The 25154-nt window shown below is 39.7% G+C and overlaps 1 protein-coding gene across 5 annotated transcripts in view; it reads left to right on the top strand.

The window, feature by feature from the left end:
* The window catches only part of acap3a (ArfGAP with coiled-coil, ankyrin repeat and PH domains 3a), a 70932-nt gene extending 47059 nt beyond the window's left edge, over positions 1–23873 (top strand). For 2 of the 5 annotated variants that reach the window (XM_035656519.1, XM_035656523.1), the window contains exons 8-25: positions 37–132; positions 657–731; positions 2833–2844; positions 8197–8309; positions 9150–9201; positions 9558–9658; positions 10274–10385; positions 10909–11117; positions 12779–12848; positions 13146–13240; positions 13342–13559; positions 13831–13920; positions 14131–14229; positions 14401–14627; positions 15665–15774; positions 16423–16533; positions 16642–16703; positions 22874–23872. In XM_035656519.1, coding sequence (XP_035512412.1) covers positions 37–132; positions 657–731; positions 2833–2844; positions 8197–8309; positions 9150–9201; positions 9558–9658; positions 10274–10385; positions 10909–11117; positions 12779–12848; positions 13146–13240; positions 13342–13559; positions 13831–13920; positions 14131–14229; positions 14401–14627; positions 15665–15774; positions 16423–16533; positions 16642–16703; positions 22874–22980 — 1959 coding nt within the window. In that variant the 3' untranslated portion in view covers positions 22981–23872. Of the gene's footprint in view, positions 1–36; positions 133–656; positions 732–2832; positions 2845–8196; positions 8310–9149; positions 9202–9557; positions 9659–10273; positions 10386–10908; positions 11118–12778; positions 12849–13145; positions 13241–13341; positions 13560–13830; positions 13921–14130; positions 14230–14400; positions 14628–15664; positions 15775–16422; positions 16534–16641; positions 16704–22873 lie in introns of all 5 variants that reach the window. The other 3 variants (XM_035656521.1, XM_035656520.1, XM_035656522.1) reach the window with 3 other exon arrangements.
* The last annotated feature ends 1281 nt before the right edge of the window (positions 23874–25154 follow it).

The raw sequence follows: 25154 nt of genomic DNA on the forward strand, positions 1-25154 counted from the left end.
TTTATGTTAAATAAAAACTGCTTCTGTCCCACCCAGATGCTGTCATTCATGCACGCCCAGTACTCGCTGTTCCAGCAGGGCTACAACCTGCTGGATGAGATCGACCCGTACATGAAGAAACTGGCTGCTGAGGTGACTGAAGTGTCTCTATCACCACTCAGCTGTGTCATTCCCCCAGGCTCTCTCTCTCTCTCTCTCTCTCTCTCTCTCTCGATTGGAATTGGTTTGATCCTCATTTCAACTATTGACGAGATGCAGTTGCGTAATTTATCATTTGAATTTCTGCTTGTTGTTTGATGTGTGTGATGATTTTGAGTGTGTTGTACCTAATAAAAAAAAAAGCCTTTCTACGTGATTTAAAAAGGTTCCATCACAGTTACAACCAATATTTTATCCTCAACTGTTGGGTGCACATTATTGTGGATTAACTTGTTTGTCATGACATGCAGCAGGAGAGCTGAATCGATGCCTCATTACAAAACACTGACCTCACATGTCATTGGAGGCTTAGTCTGTGTGTTTGCAAGTAAAACGTGTTACAGTCAGCTTCTCTGGATCACCATACTCTGTGGCAGCGCCTTAACTGTACTACATATGGTCCATTTTCACGGGATGTACCTTCTTTCAGAAACACTGAACTTTATTTTTACTTTTAGCTGGATCAGCTGGTGATTGATTCAGCCATGGAGAAGAGGGAGATGGAGCACAAACATGCAACCATACAGCAGAGGGTGAGTTCCTTTTTCTTTTTTCTTTTTGTAGAAACAAATAAGGATTGTAAAAAACAACACCAAAGATATGCAGGGAATTGAATTGTAGGCAGTAAGGTTAGTTATAAAATAGAGTTGTTATACACCTACTGTATAAGCAGTGGTTTGTGCTGCAGCATGCTGTTCAATCCTTTTTACCACTGCACCATCAGGTCTACAAACACTGTTGCTAAAGCTAGCTAGCTGTGGTAGCTGCGATGTTCATCGACACATAATGGACAAGTGTCGGTTTTAGCAAAACTTTACATGAACTGAAATCATTTTTAATCAGTTAATCCATCCATACATCCATTATCTGATGCTTTTCTTGCTCCATGTCATGTCGATTTAATAAATTATATCATTATACATTTTTGCAATATTCTGCTGGGAAGTACTAAATAAAATGTTATATAATAATAACTAATTATAGCTCATATTGAACCTACTTGTTTCCCTCCTTACTCTCATACTTTGAAACAGGTATTACATTGCTTTCTGTGTGGTATTAAAAAGGTTAAAATTTCATTTGGAGGTCTCCTGCAGAAACCCTGATAGGCTCCACTTTTTTCTTTCTCAGAGGAAAAACCAACCAAAGAAGTAGAGGCGACTCTTTCAGATGCTAAAATAATTTAATACATATGCAAAAAGGGGAAAACTGTGACAAAAAAGTTAATGTCTCGGTCGTCAGCTCAACTTGTGAGAAGCTTTTTCTGCTTTTCTGATGTGTGTGCGGCCATTTTTCCCTTTGAGATGGTTCTGTTTATCTTGCACGCACCTGACACTACCTCTTGAAAACCCTGGATTGAAGAGCTCAAACCCTTTCATGTTTGTTTGCCTTCAATATTTCCCTGCAAGCAAAAGGATTCAGACAGTGTGGACGGTGTCAGGCTGCACACACAGGTTTTTGACCCTGAAGAATCGTCGTTTTGTCTGTTGTGTTGGCAGGTCGAGCTGTTATGAGAGTCTAACGGGGTGTGAATGTGCTCACATCTCACCTCCAGGATCCAGTCTGCCACTTGGCCCAGTGCATCTGTTGTGACTGGGGAGGGATTAGACCTGGGCAGCTGGGAAGTGTTTGATTAATCCCCCAAACAAAGTCCAGGCATTGATTTAAGAATTAAATCAGGTGGAATTAAGTGTTTTTAAGAGCTATTAATCCCACTGTTGTCTGCTGTAGACGGTCAGCACATTTACTAGAGTATGTGCTGATGTATGAGCGGGAGTCTCACCGAGCTCTTAGTCCACTAAAGTGCTGACTTGACGGTTTGTTGCCAACATTTTCAGCCAGAGTTGTAGCGTGGCCCTGTGGATGTTGGACTGGTGGGTCAGTCGGTTATTTGAGAACCTTTTTATATCTTTTTATATCCGGTTTAAGGTGACTCTGTAGCTCGCACCAAGATATGGGTTAACACTTTAAACTTTCACCAAAGACAGTGCGAGTTTCGGGGGAATAATACACACATAATTTGTCCCTGTGATCGTCAGTGAGTGAGTCAGTAGAGAACATAAATACACATTTCAAATATACTCTATGAATGTACTGTACGATCAAATAATGGAATCCGTGAATGTGGGCTGAACTCCCTGTCTGCCATCTTATTATTTAATAATTCACAAGCCTGTTTTAGTGGGCCCACGTCTGGCTCCTCTGTACCCCAGGATCAGTGACCATCTGTCAGACAGCTCCGGTCAGCGCTCTCCCTCCGGGCGCTGTGGTCTGCGCTGTGGATAGAGCCACGGGGAAGGGCTTGGTCACATGTGGGGCCGGTTATTGATCTGTTTTTGCCAGAGCTGTTAGACACTAAGCTTTCATGCACCATCCATCACCAAGGGGACACGTCCTGTCGTAGCAAATTAACAAGGTCGCGAGTTGAAGCCACTTAAATTTTCTTGTGGCGTTACAGTAGATTGGTGATGCTGACGTGTGACTTGCAGCTTCGTTGCTGGAAGACCAGTAAGGAGGATAATCAGATGTGCATTGAACCTGAAAGATTATTGTATTATCTCTACCTAAACTAGTCTAACACTGTGTTTTCTTTTCTTCTGCCTGTATGTTCCCATTGCCACCATCTCCTCTCAGACCCTCTTGCAGGTGAGTACTCCATTTGTTTTCCCATCTGAGTTTTAATTTTTAGTTGAAACACATGTTTGGTTTAGTATGCAGGGAGGGTGCGGCGTAGCCCACAGTGCTCGTACAGAACATTAACAAACCCCTTTGAAGTTTTTCTTAAGCTGCAGCCAGACTCTCAGAGCCTGGAGGGCGAGCTGAAGTGCATCCTGTATCATTTATACAAAACAATTAGAAATGCTGAACTTTGTTTGAATGGCCTGTATAGAAAACTGTTACATCACCTATTGCAGAGGGATAATTACAATGTCCTAAAATAGATTACAGTGTAAAAAAAGAGTCAGTCAGCTCTTCTGTTTTTTGTTTTTCCACTCTGTTACCACCTAATCTTTCTTAATGTGAAATATTAACTGACAGATTTGACATATTAGATAAATTCATGCACACAATTAAAGAATGTCATTGTATTCTGTATTTTGCCTGCTTTGTTCTCTGCTGCTTTTAGAACAGCGTGGCCTACTTTGTTAGGAGAGATTTTTCTTTTTTTCCGCTCCTTGTTTCTTTTCTTCCTCATCACTACGAGCATGTGCAATAAGCCTTGTGTAAACTTACACAGGACAAAGGGGGCAGCAGCCTGTGCTCGGTACAAGCAAAAAGCAGGAGAGCAGAAAGGGAGTTTAAAGTGCTCCAACCGCAGACTGTCACTTTTGCTGGCTGGGCACACAGTGCAGCGAAAAACATCTAAATGCCAGAGCCATTCATATTTAACAGCAGATTTAATGGAGAAGTCCTGTCCAAGGCAGTCTGCTCCACCTGCTATTCTATATTTCTACATTTACATCACCAGCGCGGTGCTGCATGCTGCCACAGGCCGTCTCTGGATTTATTTTTACTCCTTATAGATGCTGTAGTGAAAGAATGATTCAATAGTTTTGTTTGTGTGTTTGCTTTTTTAAGAGAAACAACAACAGTGCAACAAAGCATAAAATCAGAAGAACATACTTGTTAATATCTGACATAATGTAAGTGCATATATAAGTTTTAATAAGCTTTAGGGCTGCAACTAACAATTATTATTATTGATTTATATGCAAAGTTATTTTTTCAGTTAATTGATCCATGATTATCTTTTCTAACAGCCCAAAGATTATTTAAATAACTCGTTTTATTCAGCCAACAGTCCACGACTCAACGATATTTAGTTTACAATCATATAAGACAGTGTTTCTTAAATGCTACCTACCCCTAAGGATACTTTAGAGTCTTGTATAAGACAATCAAAAGCACACAATCCTCACATTTGAGAAGCTGGAATCAGCGAATGTTTGAAAAAAGTCACTGACTAATTGTTTGTCTGTCTGATAGTCATTGCAGCTCCAATAGTAGCCAGAAAAAGGCTGTTTATCTCATTCATTTTTACATTTCGTATGTTCTTACTCAACCATTCTGGCCAAAACTTACCTTGATATTCCCCAGAAGTTGTTTGTCCTCTCTGTTTCAATATCCTAACCCTTCTGGAGGCATAAAGTAGGTGCAACACTTACACGCTATGTAGACATATTTAGTTCTTAACACATTCACTCGTTAACATCACGCCCCCCTGGGCCGTGATTAGATGAGGCCAAAGACTGAAACGTCACATCACACTTTTTTTTTTTTTGGATGCCAGCTTTCTGAATCTCCTCATCCTCAACACTTTGTTATGCATTCCAGTGCAGCTCATTAGAGGAGTCAGAGAAAGTCGTGTTTCCAAGGATTCAGTGAAAGCCTTGTTTCCACCATGGGGAGAGAACTGTGTCCAGAGAAAGGGTTCATACAATAGTGCTGCCAGGGACTCGGGTAGCCATCGATCTTTTGCTAAATCTAATTTTTTCATTTAATCTTTAGTTAACTTGAGCCTGTCTGATCACCACAATTTGGGCTGTTGCTTTGTTGTGGCGATTTCCTTCACACTGGCACAATAAATCAATTACAGGAGACTGTGGACTAAGTTATTAGGATCAGTGTCTCATGGCGGGATTGTATTTGAAAGGACTTCCGAGATGTTGTAACTTCGTAGTGAAGTCTGTTGAGGATTAGTTGAAGCAGATGTCAGGAAGGTATGTGCAGCAGGATGGGATGAAGTTGCAAAGCTGGTCTGTAACAGACTTCGGTAATAATGAGACACAGAAGGATGAACAAACACATCACATTAGACGGACGTAGTAATCGTGCTACCAAATGGGCTCACCATTTGGCATTAGAGCGCTGCAGAACAGCCTGTATGCTTACTTAAGTACAGCAGCAGCAGGTGGATGAAGCATCAGGACATATTGTTTGTATGTTACAAAGTTGCCCTAAAAAACTGTATTTATGATTACAATTACAATTAAGTACATTAAGTTAATTTATAAGAATGCAGAACAATAATAAAAAGAAATGAGAATATTAATTTAAATAGAAGACACCCTTTATTCTAGATTTTCAGGTACTATTTAAAATATGCAATACAGACTCATGAGGCAAAAACGCTCAAAACAATAAAATGTATTAATGTTAGTAGTGATATTGAGTATATAAGGCAACAAAGAAATGACAAGCATACACAGTATACATCAATATGACACAGTAAATACAAAACCACAATTAAACACAAGCACGCAGGGACATTAGGGCACGCTGGTGATAGTAAGATAGCGACAGGTGACAGCAGGCAGCAAGGGAAGTTCAGCACAGACAGACTGAGGACAATAACATGCAGATGAGTTTTAGTGCTGACTTTTATTTAAACGAGCTTTGAATATGCCGTATGTGTCCAGTTCTCTAATAGTGGCTGGGATGGACTTCCAGCAGCTTTAACGGAGAATGCAGACTGACTGTTCTCACTGTTCCAGTTTTTTATTCCTGCTGCTCCACAACAATTTACGTATTTGCTCCAGACATTTGGAAGTCTCTGTTTCCCTGCTTGTTCAATAATTCACTGATGTTCAGTTTCTGTCTGTGACGTTGTGCATCATTAAAAATAGATGGTCTTTGTTGTAGGCTTGAGAGATTGCAGACTACCAACCAGCGCACATCTTGTTCAGTGTTGCCTCCTATATTTGTGATGTTCTATTCAAAAGAGACTCTTCATCTGACAAGGTAAGCCGCGTCGACTTCTCGCAGGTTTGATATTTGCGTTGCAGGGATTGCAGTTGTGAGCGGGAGCTGCTGTCAGTGTAGACGTTAAATCAAGCTGTAAGTCGTGTTTGTTTGGTGATCTGGGCAGCCTGCCAGATAGATTCCTGTGGGTCAGCAAGGGACTGAAACTCCCACCTTCTTCAGTGAGGGAGGTGTGTTTAGGGACTTGTAAAACTGAAGCAGACCCAGACACTGAAGTGTCAAAGCAGCCTGCTTTTCTTTGGGTCAAGAGCAGCTACAGTACTGCGCCAGTGTAGTCGGCTATTCTTCCACAGCACCCTGCCATGGATACATTGGCAGCTGTATGGTAATTAGTCGTAATCCTGCGGCTCACAGGGCAGCAGGCAGGTGGCTGTAGTGGAGGACACACATGTCAGTGCTGGAATTGCGCACCGAGCTGCAGCGACACAACGCGTTAGCCTCCGCTGTGAGAGGTGCAGCTCTCAGACAGTGGAGATGCTTCTACTCTGAGAGGTTTCAGGAGCTGATCTCGGTTATTTTTTTAAAGGTTCTGGCCTTTTTTTGTGCTTTTCAATGTTGTTGGAACACACTAAACGTTTGAAAATGAAGATCTTTTGCCGGTGGGACCAGAGTTTGGTGGGTTGATTTTCATTACATTGGTTGTTTGTTACTTTAGTATCTATAGATAATTATGTCTGAGTTTTTTTTCATGGCTTTAGAGTAATTGTACTGCTCTGACAGTAGTCACTGTTAAAGGCACAACATATGCTCTCACTTACTCTCTTTATTTGTCTCTTCCTAATTCCCTGCCTACGCAGCACAGTCCCATTAAAATCTGAAAATGCCTGTTCCCAGGCGTAATGCTCAGTGACATGCTGTATGTGCATGTGTAAACGTTAAAATAAGTGTTGTCTAATGCACGCTGGTGGACAGGGGCAGAGGAAAATGCAGTCATGCGGGAAAAAAAGGTTGAATTCTTGCATATTTTGCGAATATTGACTTGATATTTTGTGACTATTTACTTTGTAACAGCAATTTATTCGATGGTTCTTTTCTTCATTAATAGACGTATGATCTGTTTTTCTTCAAAGTTGTTAAATACCTGGACTGTTTATTGCCTCCCTAAACCTTTTTTTTTAACCATTTTCTGCTTTTAAAAATTGTTTATGTTGTATTGCCCATCCAGTCTTTTGTAGTTAAAAGAAACTATTTATATATAAGATATTTATTTTGTTAATTATTAATGTAACAAACTGGGACTGTATTATATTTAGTGTAAGTCTTGTAAATTTGATGCCTGATGAAGGTCCATTACTAAAACATTGTGCCTCTCGTGTCTGCTGGAATTCAACCTTTACATATGTGTACAAGTTAAACTGGTGATATGTGGAGAGCAGTGAATCCTTCTATTATTCAAACATGCAGTAAGTAGTTAATGGTGTGCTGGGAGCTGCTGCGAGCACACACACACACACACCCTGTTATGAAACAGGAGAGCGAGTGAACATGTGTGTATGTCGGATACAGCTCTCTGCGTTTTAAGCTTGCAGCCTAAATTAACTCCGGTCGGGAGACTGCGTCTGGTCTCTTCTCGAAGCTGCAGGCATGCGATGTTGAAATTAAATTTTGGGTAAGTTAATGTTCTGTCCCCACTGCATATTACATTACTTCTGAGATGTAGCCTCTTAGCAGTCTCGGGACATACTGAGTCACTCTTCCATTCTTCTACACAAAACATCAAAACACTGGTGACACTAAAACCCCTTCAATTTAGGTATGAGTCTCCCCTAAGCTCTAAGTACTTGTGTACCTCTTTCTGTTGGCTAGCATTAAAGTGCTAGGTGTCATGTTGTAAGTCAAAAGGTTAGAGGGTAATTTCACATGAATCATACTCTGCTTATGTAATAATTTGCGTCATGCTCACATCTGTTGAGTTATAAAATGCCCCAGTGTGCCACACAGGAAGATGACATGCAACTCCTATGCATACATGGATGAACACGTGACCGTTTCTACATGATCGCACAATGTAGGATGATTTGGTCGGTTTATGGACTGCATGTACAGCACAGAGCACATCGAATGCTACTGGTATTCCAGGAAACAGCACACATGCAACCGCTTCACTACCGAAATCAGACAAGTGTTTTGTTTCCCCGTTTGGAAAAAGATCCTGCCAACAATCAGCTGGTCTGTTGAGCTTTTGTGTGACAGCCAGGGTTCATTTTGGGGTTCTGTCTTTCTCTTCTCCTCCAGGACTTTTCGTATGACGACTCTAAGGTGGAGTTCAACGTGGATGCTCCCAATGGTGTGGTGATGGAGGGCTACTTGTTCAAGAGGGCCAGCAATGCCTTTAAGACCTGGAACAGGTAACTAAAAATGCTCAAAACATCTCTATATACTGGGATATGTCACATTGGTATACACAGTGAATTGATGGTAAAACACTTTGTGTGGCTTTAGCATTACCATAAGTTACATAGAGTTATACTAAAAAAGAGGGAATATACAGTAGTGTGTTGAGAAATGATGAGAAATGAATCGGAAAATAGAGAGCTATTTATAGTCTTCCTTATAACTCCAGAACTTGCCTAAGAATCATCATGTTTTTAAGTTTTCCTCAGCATCCAAGTAATCCACTGATATTTGTCTGTATATCCATGTGTGCATTGCAAACAGGGTCTACTAATAGTGAATTTGGCATACTTTTAATTGTGCTAATTAGCCAAAATGTAAAACAATATGGGCAAAAACACCCACAGCTACCTCACTGACTCCATGGCAATGTTACACTTCCTGTTGACAAGGAGGGGGCGAGGTTGGGGTGCAGTTGTATCGAATAATCCAATTTTACAATATTAAAACAAGATATTTGTAAAATGATTATATACTGACATAAATAGGATAATACAATCTAATATAATGTATATTGTAATGTTATCAGAAGATGACTGTGCATGCTCTTTCCTCGGTTTCTCATTCTGGCAGATCTGTCAGCCTATTTCTGTCCCTCTGTGGCAGGTTCCTCCGGGTTAGTGTGACTATGATGTGAAGCGATGTAATAAATTCATCTCACATGGTCACGATATGGCGAAACCCATTTCACTCAAAGCTTTTACCCGTCCTTGATCACACTGACCCCCCCCTTGAGAATTGAAAGGAAATCCATCTAAAACAAGTTTTATTTATGTCCCCTTCTCTCTCTCTAGACGGTGGTTCTCCATACAGAACAGTCAGCTGGTCTATCAGAAGAAGCTCAAGGCAAGTCCATATATCTTCGAGCTATCAGCTTCACCCCCGGGTAAAGTGGGCTCTAAGAGGTGCACTTTAATGGGGGTGGGGTTCAATGTTTTTGATCTTCACTAAAAAATCCATCATCACTCAATGACTGCGTGTTTGTGAATCAAGAGATCTCTGCTGATAGTGTGGTTTTCAGGTCATTTTCAATTCTCGGCTTGCCATCAGTGTGTGTACATGTGTGTAAATATCTAATGGTCAGGAAGCTTCCAGCTGGCAGGGAGAACTGTCTTATCATGGGGGAGACAGCTGTGTTATATTTGCGTTGTGCTGGGGCTGTTGATTAGCGGAGAAATGAGAAGTTGTTTGTGTGTTAGCAGGATTCGCTGACGGTGGTGGTGGAAGACCTCCGGCTGTGCTCCGTTAAACCATGTGAGGACATCGAGAGGAGGTTCTGCTTTGAGGTCGTCTCCCCCTCCAAGTAAGACTTAACTACTGCAGGGGTTACCATGTGATTTGGGTCAGATATTCATGTTTTGGTGATCCCTTCACTTTCAATCCAGCGCCATCATCAGGCCAACGTTTTAATTAGTTTAATACTCAAGTTTATTATCAGATATATTCAAAACTAATGATGTTCCGATCACACTCAGCTGTACTTTGTGTTTAGTGCTAATTAGCAGATGTTAACATGCAGTAGTTTTATAGACATCAGTTTACTGCACTTCACACGTCTTGTATCAGTTCAGAAAACCAATACGTTTTCTGATCACTTTTACTGCACAATTTGCATTAGATATTTTATTTTAATTCATTTCTAAAACACTGAGGTACACAAATATGAAGGTCCAGTGTCTAAGATAAGATAAAATAGACTTTATTGATCCCACACTGGGAAAATTCACTTGTTACAGCAGCTCCAGATGTAACACAGCAGTTAAGAAACGAAGAATGAATATTATGTGAAATTTGTGAATATGCAGAAGAAATCTTTCCTTTTTTAATACGGTGTTGGTTTAGCATGCCACGTTAAATTATGCAGATCTGTACAGAAGGTACTTTATGATTAGTTAATTCTCTTTTGATTGTTTTACAGGAGCTGTATGCTTCAGGCTGAATCTGAGAAACTAAGACAAGCGTGGATTCAGGCGGTTCAAGCTAGCATTGCCTCAGCCTACAGAGAGAGTCCAGACACCTACTATATCGAGGTGAGTTCAATGGTTATAAAGCATGTGTGTTTTATTTTAACACAAACGTTTGATTTGAATGTATCATTGCAGTGGTGGATTCATTTATTTAAGTACTGTACTTAAGTATAATTATGAGGTTACTTATTAGACTTTTTCCATTGTATGCTACTTTATACTTTTAAGAGGGAAATCCTGTACTGTACACTATATGCTATCTATTGCTATAGATCTAAATAGCTCCACCTAGACTTACTACAACATTACAGGAGCAGTTGAATATTGTGGGAAATACACTTATTTGCTTTCTTGCACACAGTTAGATAAGAAAATTTATACCTTTCTCATATTTGTAAATACGTAAATATGAAACTACAGCCAGCAGATGATTAGCTTAGGTTATCTTAATATAATGACTGGAAATGGAGAAAAACCTTGTAATTGTACTACAAAAGCGACATAAAGAAAACATCTGCATAACACAGACTACACCTATTGATGTGCCATTTTGTGATCCTAATGAAAGTGTGTGTTTTATATTTAGCATCTGGACAGAACAGCCTCTCCGTCCACCAGCAGTATTGATTCGGCCAGTGAGCCCCGGGAGCGCAGCGTCCGAGGGGACACCATCCTGCAGCGGATCCAGTGTCTGCCAGGGAACGAGCAGTGCTGTGACTGCGGCCAGGCCGACCCTCGCTGGGCCTCCATCAACCTGGGCATCCTGCTGTGTATCGAGTGCTCCGGCATCCACAGGTAGAGGCCAGACAAACATTTATATTTCTCAGATTAATATAAAAGAAAAAGAAAAGCCCAAGAGGAATCCTTACTGTGGCAAATGATCCTAACCACATGCTAGTGATGAATAGAAGAACATTTACTGAAATGATAAACAGGTTCTATTTCTACTTCACAACATTTATCTGATTTCTGGACTTATTTTGTAGATTATTATTAGATCCCCTCCAGACATATATCTGATTTGGGTTTTCCCTTAAAAAAATGTTAAAATTACATCTGTTTTTTCACCCTACGAATGAGGAACGCAGTGGTGTTTCTGCTGCCTCATTTCATTGATTATTTAAGGAGAATCCGACTGAATCCGACCCAGTAGCAGGCTAAGAATAACTATGCTTATGTAGGTCGTATAGAAGCAGTTAAAAACTCCTTGAGGTGGACACACAATGTCTCCTACTTCTCAGCGTACTGTCTATGTGCGCTGCAGGCTTCAAGTTTCCACATCACGCTTCTGAGTTGCATCTCGGACCAGAATTGGCTTCCAAACAAGTTGTGATGTCACAAAATCCTGCTCGTACAAACACGTGTTAAACTCAGGCGTAAGGTGAGCGCAGAGACATTTAGTCCGCCTTCAGCAGAAGAACTTAAACTCTGCACACGCATCATCCTGCACAGCGAAGCTCCAGCATTAAAGCGACAATAAGCAGAACACATTTTTTTTGAGAGATGGTTCGACTTTAAGATCTGAATTCCTCTTTCACTGCCGCCATGTGCTGTGTGGCTACTGGCACTGATGGCAGGAAGTGGCTCCAGCAGTCTGTTACTTTGGCCTCACATGCACTGCTAAAGGCACCGAGCACGGTCTGCCACACACACACACACCGCTGATGGGATTAAAGCGCAGTACGTTGCTTATTGGATTTGATTGAGGTTTTTTCATTGAGGGGGAGGAAGTGAGACGATAAAGACGGCTGCAGAGCTGAGACACACACACACACAGTGAACACACCGTTGAATGGTTCAATTCAGTGTCAGATCCTGGTGAATATGATGTAATGCCGTTGAATGAAGGTATCATGCTGCGGATAAACACATCCTGTCATCATGCAGATCAATGCACTGCGCTCATGTTCTGTTACATCACACTGTTGCTGGGAAAAATATTCCCGTTAGGAGTTGTGTGTGTGTGTTTTTTTTAAGTTGCAATTATCACTGCTTATGTAATCACGAACCACATCCCCGTGTGTGTCCCCCCTCCCCTGTTAAATATTCATGACCCCTTTTTGGGGCTCGTCCTCTCACAGCAAGATCAGACATGGCTTCTTTGTTACAATGCAGGGCGACGAGGGGGAGAAGCGCAGTATCACTGTTGCCTGGATACCAGACAGCTTCATCGGTGGAACTTAGTGATTTGCATTACATTAGGAGCGGCTTCTCTCATTTCCTTCAGGATAACACTTTAGCAGCTTTCAGCTTTTCAGACCAGGTCACCATACAACAACATGGTGAAGGATTCATTTGTAAAACTTCAAAATAATATAAGCTACTCTGGTTTCTTGTGTTGGCCGCCATCTGTTGCCTTAAAGTCATAATTAAGTATAATTCTTTCACTTTCACCTCTTAATTTGTTTGCCTACAGAACATAAATGACTTAAACTTAAAATATGTTTTTGTTTCAGGAGTCTCGGAGTTCACTGTTCGAAGGTTCGCTCACTCACACTGGACTCATGGGAACCAGAATTATTAAAGGTACAGTTTGTCCCAGCAGCGTCTGGAGAATGAGGCAGTTATTATTGTTGCATTAAAGGAATAGTTTGACATTTTGCAATTGATAGGATTAAACAAAATAAAATATGTTAATTTGTGAGCTTCAGCAGAAGCCAGGCTAGCTGTTTACCATGTTTTCAGTCTTTATGCTAAGCTAAGCCAACTGTTCTGGCTTTAGCTTCATATTTAAAGGACAGATATGGGAGCAGTTTCAATGTTATCTTCTAACTCTCGACAAAAAAGCGAATAAACATTTTGTCTCCTGTTGTTGCTTTGTAGCTAATGTGTGAGCTTGGAAACAGTGTCATCAACCACATCTACGAAGGCTCGTACCAAGAACAAGGTCTAAAGAAACCATTGCCGTCCAGTTCAAGGTAGGAATTCATCAAATTAACTCAACTGTTCTCATACATTATTTAAATCTGTTACTTTTGAACGCAACAAGTCCGTCATGTGTTGTGTGGTCCTTCTACAGGCAGGAGAAGGAGGCTTGGATTAAGGCAAAGTATGTAGAGAAGAAATTCCTGAAGAAGCTGGGTTCCACAGAGATACTCATCAATGGAGAGAGGAAGTCGGAGCGGCGGTGGAGCGTGAAGAAGTGTCGGAGACACAACAGTGCCACCACGGTCCCTAAAACACGCCGAAGATACCGACAAGAGCCCGGAAGCACCTCCCCTTCCACCCTCTCCGCAGGTACTTTCATTGATCTCCGTCTCGAATTGTCTGTTCAGAGTGGAGCTTTAAAGTGATGTGGTTTGTTTGTTTGTTGTTTGTTTACATTGTTTGATCCAGTTTGTGCCTCTAATGTATTACAGCGGCACAGTGTAATCCTAGTGCTGTGACTTGAATATAATGGGTAATACATGAGAGAACTGGGGCTAGGCCTACGCAATGGGCCCTAATGTCATTGTTATAGAAAACAGACTGTTCTAACCTTTTGCTTTCCTCTATGTTTGTCTCACAGCAGCTGCCAAATTCAGACGAGACTCCCTGTTCTGTCCCGATGAGCTGGACTCTCTCTTCTCCTATTTTGACACGGGATCTGGGCCTCGAAGTAAGCGACTCTCTATTTTGACAAACTGCCAAGTTCAGTTCACTACAGCAAGACACTCAAGCCTTTAACTGTAGTTTTTTACCCAAATTGCAGAGCCGAGGCTTGAATCTTGCGTGTCTGTACAAGCCTTGTCTCTGTGCCTGTTAAATAACACTGATCAGCCAGAAAGAGACAGCGGTAACTAATGTGTCCATGTTCTGGCGTCTTCTGGTCCGGCAGGCCTGAGCAGTGACAGCGGGTTGGGAGGCAGCACAGATGGCAGCACAGACATCCTGGTGTTTGGCTCAGTGGTGGACAGTGTCACAGAGGGTGAGTCCAGTGGAAGAATGTGTAACAGATGGTCCCTTAGGTATTATGTACAAGATATACTGTGAGAATAAAGTAGATTGTAGAATTCATTTGGTTTCCTTTAATGCAAGTATGGTCCTGCAGTATTCTGTGTGCCCTGTGTTGCTCTTACATGAGTTCTCCTGTCCTCAGAGTGCGAGGTGTCGGAGGATTCGAGTGGTGAAGCGGAGCTGGAGGCTGAGCCGGAGACGTCAGACCCTGAGGACATGAGGGACCTTCATCCCGGAGCGCTGCTCTACAAAGCCTCGAAAGCCCGTAACCTGCCGGTCATGGCTGAAGCACTGGCCCACGGGGCGGATGTCAACTTAGTCAACGACGAGGACGAAGGAAAGACGCCTCTCATACAGGCTGTGATTGGGGTGAGTCAGCCCGACTGAGAGCTACTAGAAATGTGTCACATAAGAAGCATCACATCTGTGAAGCCCAATGTTTTAGTAACACATCAAATACTTTTCCACGCTTTCCATTTATTGTCTATGTACCGCAGTGCAATGCATTCTGGTATCGCTGGTATTGCGTTTCAGTGGACGGGGCTTCACGTTGGCTGCTGCTCATTTGCATAAAGTAAAGGTCTGCATACGGCAGCTCGACTTGTTGCCTCTGGAAACTCAAGAAAAACCTTTAAACTCACTGTTGTCAATCCAAATCAATCAGTCAATCTGTAAGATACTGTAAAGTGGCAGCAGCAGCAGCAGCAGCATTAGTAGTAGTGATACTATGTATGCTTCCTGGAGCAGAAACCATTTGTCCAATCAGGTGCAATCAGAAGTGTTTGCGCAGTTGTAGGAGGGTGTCTGTGTTTGCGTCCAAAAAGTCCCCTGTGGACACGAACCATTAGAGATTGATAATGTCATAGTGATGTAATCAGGGTTATCTCAGTTTGGGCTTAGACACGTCAGATTTTTAACATTTTTAAGCCTGTGTTACAAGCTTGTAGCTAGTGTGGAGTTTGTAGTTTATTGATATTTACTAGTCAGAGTCAGTAAGGTGTAAAATGTTGTTTTACTTCTGCTTCAGTGACATTTTGCTGGTGAAACATCTGTAAAGTGCTGCTATTGTATTTTGTTCATGCTGAGATTGAAGATAGTCTAACTCTCTGATAGTGATGAGACGTCAATAAAAACTGAGAAATGTTAGAATCATACAGAGATATTAATTATGAAATATCCTAATATGATTAAAACCAGGATTAGACTCGTAGACACTAATTGACATAGATGAGTTGACACAGACTAAAAGTTTTAATAAAGTTGAAACATCATTAAATAATTGACTATGCAAAGATCAATTCCCTCCAAATCACCACAGTGACCAGAAATGGCTCTGGTGACAAAATCAATACCAGTGTGTTGTGTTTGTCAGTGTGAAGCAAACCGGTGTTGTTACTTTATTTTAGGGTTCATTGATCGCCTGCGAGTTCCTGCTCCAGAACGCTGCTGACGTCAACCAAACGGACGCGAGAGGGAGGGGCCCCCTGCATCACGCCACATATCTGGGACACACAGGGTGAGTCGGGAGACAGAGCGTAGCTGTTTACTCCGGGCTGCATTTCTAGCCTCTCACACAGTTTCCATTTCAATAAAACATTTGCTTTTGATGACGTTTTGCTGTCCACACACAGTGGGCCTCAAGCAAGAACCATCCACATAAACTGTTCATGTCAAACCATCCCCTCTTTATGTCTCTCACCGTACCACGATCCACTGCTGAGTCTGAATCTTTCTGTCAGCTGATTCCTAACAGCACAACCACAACTGCAGTGTGATATTCTTCTTTTTCACTCTTGGGTAACATCTTTGTGATGATGAATGAAACTTTCCCACAAACGCAACAGAACAGATTAGACTAGTTTGTGCAGTTAAAGGTCCAGTGTGTAACATTTAGGAGGATTTATAGTCAGAAATGAGAAAGAAAACTACATCCCTCGAGATGCGACTAAATCCTGCACACTGGTCTTTTAAGATAATCTGACACTCGTATAAGTAAAGTAAAACAGATTGAGGATAAGAACAATTGCATGAGGCCCATTGTCTGCAGCAGCTTCTTTGAAATTACAGATTTCATTATTTGTTTTGTTTCAGACATATTTAGCACAGACCTTTTAAAAACGATGATGTGCATTGTGATTGATCTCCATTTCTCTGGTATTTTCAGGCAGGTGTGTTTATTCCTAAAGAGGGGAGCGACACAGAACGACGGGGATGAGGATGGCCAGGACCCTTTGAGTATAGCTGTGCAGCAAGCCAATGCAGACATAGTCACACTGTATGTTCATTTATACACATACTTGCTATACATTTTCATATTATGGAGCGTTGATGGATTTTTAACGCTCTGCTCCTCTTCCGTTCTGTTCTTCCTCCTTTTCTTCAGGCTGCGTCTGGCCAGGATGAATGAGGAGATGCGGGAGTCGGAGGGACCCTTCGGACAACCAGGTCAATACCCAACCAGCAGTCCCACTGAGCAACAGTATAAGAAATGCATTCAGGAGTTTATCTGTCTCACTATAGCACAGTGCTAGAATCAGATCCAGTCAGGTTATAGTACATTGTAAAGCCAGCGCAGGGGGTGCCAGTAGACATATGACTGACTGAGAGAGACCTGTCTGGGATCTTGTGCTCCAAGCTTGTTTTCCTCCACTTGTAAACTTCTCTACATCAAATACACCAGAATAATTCAAGTCCCTCTTGCCAGCACAGTCTGCTGACTTTAGTCCACAGCGGTCAGCTCCTCACTCAGGATCACACACAGGTTTTAACTTCCTTTTAATGATGTCAGATTTGACCGAGCTTAGTCAGGTGCTCACCAGTCCAATCACAGCCTGGAGAAAGGTTTAGACACTTTTTTAAAAAGATAATCCAGCAGCACTATCGTCAAGCAATCAATAAACCACAGATACAGTCATCGGCAGTGTATTGGCGAACAACTTTGACCTTTATCTGGAGGTTTTAGAGGGTACAGGGTGCTGTGAACCAAAGACCTGCCACAACAATTCTGCTTTTAATTTCATCATGTGACTGAGTTGTTATTGTAGTGCGAAGTGGGAGGAGCTATTTCAGGCGCCACTGGTTCTGGAAGTAAAAGTTCTGTTAATTTGTACCATAGAAAATGTTATGTGACTCACAGCACTTCTATAACTTGTATCAGCATGAAACTGTCTTGGTTAAATCATCATTATTCCAATCATTATTAATATTTACTATCAGTAGAAAAGATTAAATGGTGGCCATGGGTAGTGTAGTACGTAGAGCAGTCTGCCATAAACAAAAAGACGTGAAGTAGAAATAATTAGAACTGGAGGCTGTAGCGTAAACCCATAGGGCTGTTACATTATCCAGGAGAGTCCTGTGTTTCTATGTAAAGTAACATCAAGAATATAATTTAAATGGGAACAGAACAGGGAAAAAACACTTCTGGAACCAGCGGCTCCTCACACTTTGCAACTGTTTGTAGTGCAGATGATGTCGGGGGGAATAATGCCAAATTTTGTAGTACAGGGTGGTGCAGCCAATTTCTTGCCTGTTCAGGGTCAATTCAATCTGAGCTGACTGTGCTTTTTTAATAACCTGAGGGTCTGTAGTCGTGAGGCGGCTGTGAGGCTGCGATAACTGTGACTGAGAGTAAACGTACTGATCGGGAGATTGATCAAGTAAAGCTTTTATGTTGAATCAAAAGCGAATTTATGCACTTTTTCTTACCAACAGTGATTTTGAATTTTGTTTTTGCCCTTGTGTCGTTGTACCTTCATTTTTATTTTATGTTTTCTGAATAGGTTCGAACGCTTTCGTTTTTATTTATAACAAAACTTCCAGAGCAATAGTGCAATGATTATTTCAGTACAGATAATCTGTATTTTTTGTATTATGTTTAACAACAATGCAGATGGTATTTTTTTAAGCTGGATATATTTTGTTAGACTTTATTTCGCTGAGCACTCACACACACAGTGTCAGTATTATATTCTCATTGTGAGAAAGCGAGCCAATACAATAGTTTCATAATCACTTGGAGTAATGCTGCAGTACAAACTGCAGTGGAAGACGGAATTTTTTTTGATAAATCACACTAAACTAACATGTATTACTGTATATACAGTATTTGTATGTTAAAATGTTTGTTTATGGTAATCTAATGTATCACGACTAGGCCTATATTAGACTTGTTCTTTGTTTATAGTGCATGGGTGGATGTTGCCCAGGTCTTCCCAACCCCTGTTACTTTTGTTTACTTCTGTGCCCAGTGTATGTGAATATTTGACATTTAGTATTGTTGAATAATGTTAATATCCGTATTATATACTGCCAAATCATGACAACAGTGCATGAAATGACTTTCATGACAGAAATGGATGCAAACAGACTCAACACCCCTTTCCCACTGTCTTCCATTGGCTGGATAAATTTAGTGCAAAAAGCTTGATGACAATGAACATGGGAGCTCGGCCGCTGCCCAAAACTGTATTTAATGATCTCTTTATGCTATAAATGAAGGTGGGTCTGATGAGTTCTTTTTGTTTGACCCCCCCTCTCCCCTTTGGTTGCTCACAGTAAATGGCAGTGATCCAGAAAGTGTTGGACATGACTGTTGCTTAAAGCGCCGAACAGTCTCGTTTGAGTTTTTCACGTAATCTGAGGCAAAATTAGCCTAAAAGTGAAATATTTTCCCAAAGATGTTGCTTGTCTTTGACAGATGCTATAGACTGTTGGGGTTTAGTTCAAACCAAAGACCGCAGACAGTTTTTCGGAGAGCTAGCAAGTGTTTTTACCCTTTTCTTTCTCACAGTAGGCCATAAATCCAAAGGGATTTTCTTAACTATAAGGGACTGTATGGAAATTATTTATATGGGGGCCTGAACCTTTTTTAAAAATGTAAGACCCTGCCCCGGGCTATTAATAACACATTATATAATGACACCACATTATGTAATACCTCAACGAAATGTATTTACTTCATTAACACCCACAATCTGCTGCAATTTGTAATAAACAGCCTGAACCCAATATGTAATACATTTCCCCTTTATGAACTGCATTTTGAATAAGCTAAAGCTTTTCAATGGTCTTACTGGGGAGCCCCATCTAAAGACCACTGCAGTAGTCAACTATGCTAGAATTAAAAGCATGAATGAGTTTTTCCAGGTCGGCCTTTGGCATGAAGTCCCTGAGTTTGGTTGTAGGATGATAACAAAGTCAACTGTAACACCAAGGGAGTCTAATTTAATATTTGTGAAGTTTAATTTAAGTTTATTGTTAAAAATATAACACGTGTACAGATGAAGACATCCATTTTGGTTGGTTATTACATAATGAACCATATTTTTAGATTTTTCATCATAAAAAAGTGCAACTCCCGTTTTTTGTAAAAAGCATATAACACAGGGAAATGTATTACATATTGTGTTCAAGCTGTTTATTACAAAATGCAGGTGAAATGAAGTGAAATTATACATTAAATTCTATGATTTTAAGCCTAAAGAGTAACTTAACACCCCTGAAAATCTTGTCTTTTCTGACCTCCAGCCGTTTAACTTCTCACCTTGCTGTTGCACCTGTAGCCACTGGGTGTGGCTACAGGTGCAACATCCGACCACACCTATCAGTGAAGCTATATAGCGATGTATTTGTACCATCGAGTCCTGTCTCACAACTGTCTGCAACCATTCTGTTTTAATGGAGCCGTTTATAATCCTGCAGAGGAGGTTCATCAAAGGCAGATGGTGTGACACAGCTAATATAATTTATAAAAAGACAATTCTCATGCTTCACTCAAGTAAAAGAATATCTGCATCCTCTTTCCTGACCCCACTTTCCCCCTCTTATAATTTGAATACAGTCCCTAACTTGAGTTAACCAAGTCAGTCGCAGGGAACTGTTTTTATTTAAGGATGTAGCAGCAGATGTGACAGAAAGAGCAGCTCACTCATTTCCTCCCTTCTAGCTTTCTCGTCAGAGATAGATTCAAAGCACTTTGAAAACACTAAATCCAGCCTTTTTTTCTTATCGTGTGCAGTACTTTGTGTGATAGCTGTGGGAGCTACACACCAACTCTACAAAACTTAACAGGAAGCAGATTTTACTCGATGAATGATGTCATTACTAACAATGATTTTGCATCATGCCATTGAAGGATTATGTGTTGTACAGTAAAACGTGTCTGCAGTGTATCAGTCGGTATAAGTCAACAAGTTGACTGTTGTGTATATAAACTAAAAACTAGTAACACTTTAACTGCTTGCTTCTAACATGCAATTTTTAACCTTCTTGTATTTTTTTCTGTCTCTGACTGTTACCTGTAAAAACTGTCTCTGAATATACAGTACGTGTGCTATTAACACTGCTACTACTGCTGTGTATGTTTGGTTTGGTACCTACGTTTTTTGTTTAATAACTCCTCCCAGTGTCTTCTAATATGGTAATGAAAATAAATGGAAGATGTGACTAAAAGCTAACCTCTCCCTTTGCTTCTTTGCTTCATTTTCAAGTCTTCTTTCACTCACTTTGACAGTCTTTCACTACATCTAACAGCACTAACAAACCTCTGCCTTCACACACTGATTGTGGGAATATCTCTGATCTTCACAGCATGACATTATAACATATTTATTGTGTGAATCTGAATGTGAATTCATTACTTGAATTTGCACAGAGAGAGTTTAATGTTCGCGTTTCAAATGATTATTTTTCCAATGAGGCTGAAGAATCATTATAATCTAGTTATAATGTTAAACTTTACTTCAACTCCCCATTTAGCATTCATAAGAAGCATATAAATATTAATAAATGGTTTACAACACACTATAACGTAGTTGTAAGCAAAAAATAAGAACATTTTAAGTGTTTATTAATGCATTTGTTTAATAATTATAACATCTAAAGCATCCATAACTGGTGTATAAACAATTGTGAATGATTGATAATAGATAATGAATTATATTTAATGATATTACACACAAACAAATCCTTTTTGTGTTCATTCACAGGCTGACCCAGACAAAATGGTAAATTCCCTGAAGGTGCACTTTTGGCCACGCTTTTGGCCACACTCATGGCCTTCATCAGCTGATGGAGCCATTATAAGAGTGAAGAAGACATATTTGTAAATAAATATATACTTTATTTATAGTATAATGATGGTAGTCCACTAGGGGTCGCCAAAGCTTCATGGGGGGTTGCAAGGCCTTCCTAATTTTAAAATGTACACAGTAGGGCTATGACTCAGTAATTCATTCTGTAAAAAACTAAATTGTTATTTTTAAAGTTTAGATTATTATTTAAGATATAAACTTAGAAGACCAGAACACAAGTTATATTCACAGAGCCGTCAACCTCTGATAAACAGCCCTGTCCTGCTTTAGAGAAGTTAAAACAACCAAAGAGCTGATAGAACAATGGCCAAGTGTCAGGGAGAAGAAAACACTGTATCTGCAAAAAAAAATGCAGATAAATAGCTGTTAAAAATATTTTTACAACATAAAACAGACAGAGAATTGTATAAAAAGTTGCTAAAATATCAGGAACACTCAATAATCTGAAATAATCTGCTCAAAATTCATACAAATCGCTGGCTTTACACAAACTCCATAAAGTGGTTCCTCAGTGGTTGTCAGTTTGGGCCAGTGGTTCCCAACCTGGGGGTCTGGACCCCCACTAGGGGTCGCCAAAGCTTCACAGGTGTGTTATAAACCCTTCTTGATTTTAAGGGGTGTAAGAAAACTTTAAGAAATATACACAGTAGGCCTGAATCTCATAGTCCTACATTTAAAAAAAGTACGCAGTTATAACAACCAAAGAGCTAATAGAATAAACATCAGGGAGAAGAAAACACTAAGTATGTATGATTGTTATAAATTTAAAAAATACACAATACAGAGAATTGTACAAAAAGATCCTAAAAGTAGCAGGAAAACTCATCTCTAAACAATATTCACAGGAAATAATCTGGTCAAAATTCATCCAAATCGCTCATTTTGCTCACAAACTTCCTGCAGTTGTTGTGTTCACTGTTTACAGTTCATCAGTTGTTCTGTGCTGTTATTGTTATGCATTGAATATAATATGAAATATACATAAAACATGTCACTTAGTAAGTGGTTGTCGGTTTAGTTTAGGAAAACTTTAGCAAAAAGGTTGAGAAGCACAATGATCCTTATAAGCATTTAATACAAGTTACTGAGTATAAGTCTTATACTCTCTCTTTCTCACACTCACATGTACATAAACAGGGAAAACCAGGAATGTTCATTCTCCTTTTTTTAATTAGCCAAGCCTGGGAGCTCTCATGGGACACAAAAGAGTTCAACTGCTTTTGTTATTCCCCCAAGATTCAGCGGTTACCATGGCCACATGAAAAGTAAAGGCCCAGAATTTGGAGAGTTGAAAGAGGGAAAGCTTCACGGTGCCTCCGCCTGTTTTTGCCCCTTCCATTCATGAGGCTTTTTCATACCCAGGGCTCCTCTGCTTTCTGCTTTTTTCCTCCCTGCTTGTATTCACTTTCATATAAAAGATGTTTTGACTGTGTGTCAGACTTTTCTTTCTGTGGAAATCAAGTCTCAAGTGGCATCATTTTCATTCTTTTTTTTTTTTTTTTGGTTTGTTTTCTTCACCAGGAGACGCCACATACCTTGACATCTTCCGAGAATTTTCCCACATGGCGTCCCACAACCCAGAGAAGCTGAAACGAAGGAGTGTGCACTTCCGACACTCCTTCAGGTAGTCCGCCAAGCGTCTGGAGGGAAGCAAAAATCGTATACTTGAAAAGTGCAGCAGCCACTTTCCACATGTAGTCACAATTGGAGGTTGCATCAGTCCAACATCACAAGTCATTGAAATTTGAAACCACTTCTAGAAAAATCTGATAAAAAAAAGGATCATTATCATTTATATTCCTTATGAGATTTTAAACTTTAAAGTGGAAGTCAAGGAAATCTGTCCGGTTTGGTGACGCTGTTTGTTCAGTGTTTAGAATAGCTGCATTATAGAGTCTTGTGCTGTTCTTAGCTCGACCTTTTATTTTGAAATGAGGATTTGCTGGTCTTTTCCCTCATAAATACATATATAAATATAGTATTGCTTTTGTACAGTGTTAGATGAAACTTTTATTAAAATCCCAAGCACTTGTTTTGTTTATTTTTCTTTATTGTTGTTGTTTATTTTTTTGTATAAATGATTTGTTTTGCTGCATCAGTTTCATTATTCGGATCAACATATCTGATTCACTGAAGGCCTTTCATCAATACTTTACATAAATACATGTTTCTGTGTTTGTAATGCATGCATTTACTCCCATTATATTTCATACTTAAACTTGAATTCAGCTACGTGTCATATCATCATTAGTTATCATCAACAATCCAATGTCTTGAAGTCTTATTTGTCTCCATGAGCATTTTATTTGCAGATGAAATGTGTTGTTTTTTTGACTATGCTGGTGTAGTCTTTGTAATATTGTTGTTTAAATGTCAGTACCACTATGAAATGCAGTGCTTATGTTACTGTGTACATGCTGTAGAAGCACAAAAATGCTAATATATCTGAATGAACAGGGATACTGATGGAAGATGGATGAAAATAAACATTTTGTCTGTGTTTACACACATTTTCTGAGTTTTTTGAGCAACCTGTTGACTAAACCTACATCACAACATAGAGCTGAATCAACAGCGCCACCTTGTGGTGAAACATGAGATTAGGGAGTCGCAACGTCCAAACCCTGCATGAGATACATAGCACTAGTGGATTTTATGTTTTTAGAGTGAGAGGATAGTTATGAAAATCCAGATTTATTATAAACACACTCATGAACGGTCTCTCACGTCTGTTGATTTTAATTTTTTTAATTAAAGACTGAAAATTACAACCCGTAATAAGGGGTTTTATTGTAGTATTATGAGATAATTTAGTGGAAATAATGATTACTATCCATTAGTATTTAGTAGGCTGTTATTGGGATAAGCTTATTGAAAACAAATGATGGTATTGTGAATTTAATATGTGCATGTTCCTCTGACAGTGGTGGAAGAAGTACTTACATAAACCTACCACACTGTAAAAGTACTAATTAATTAAGTCCAGCATTAAAAAAAAATGTTCTGCTGAATCTCTGTGGTTTAGGTGAAAGTTTGGATAATTTCACTTCTTTTAGCATTAAACAGTTATTCAAATGAAACCATCTGAAAGGTTTAGAGAAGAAATGTATCTCTAAAATAAATATAAAAGCTATATAAACACCAGTGCACATGTAAATCCCAGTAAAAAGGAGAAAGTCATTATAAGTTGTTTTAGTGGAGTAAAAAGTACGAGCAGAAATGTAAAGAGGCATAAAATGGAAATACGTGAATAAACAGGGTTTATTAAAAGGGTTTAAAAATATAATCCAATGAATTACCTTACCTAAAAATGTAGTCAGTAACCTAATCCAAGTAGGCTATCACAATAATAAAGTAACTTGATTACTTCCCCTTACTTTTAGATAACCTCAACAATAAATCTGTAAATAAAGACAATAACAATAAAAAGTACTGATGCAAATGTATCCTATAGGACAACAGAACAATGTAACCTTTAAAAGAAAATGTAAAAATTTCTCTGTGTATTTTAAAAGAAAAACTAATACAATAAATAAATAATGCCTTTTTGTTTTTAATAAACGTTTTTGTTTTTCTGTAACTATAATGGATTGGTTACCATTGTTTGTATCCTAATTACGTAACTTAGTTACAATTAATCCGTTACTCCCCCAAAACCTGTGAATAAATACTTATTTAATATATACTTAATTACATTCCACGACTGCTTATTTCTGATTTAAGTGAATTAACAGTGAAGTAAAGTGAGTGAAACACAGTAAACAGATAAACAGAGACGATCTTTGTCTCTCTCTCTCTCTCT

Source organism: Morone saxatilis, unplaced genomic scaffold (genome assembly GCF_004916995.1).
Source record: "Morone saxatilis isolate NCDOM2014 unplaced genomic scaffold, NCSU_SB_2.0 Contig15, whole genome shotgun sequence".
Lineage (NCBI taxonomy): Eukaryota > Metazoa > Chordata > Actinopteri > Moronidae > Morone > Morone saxatilis.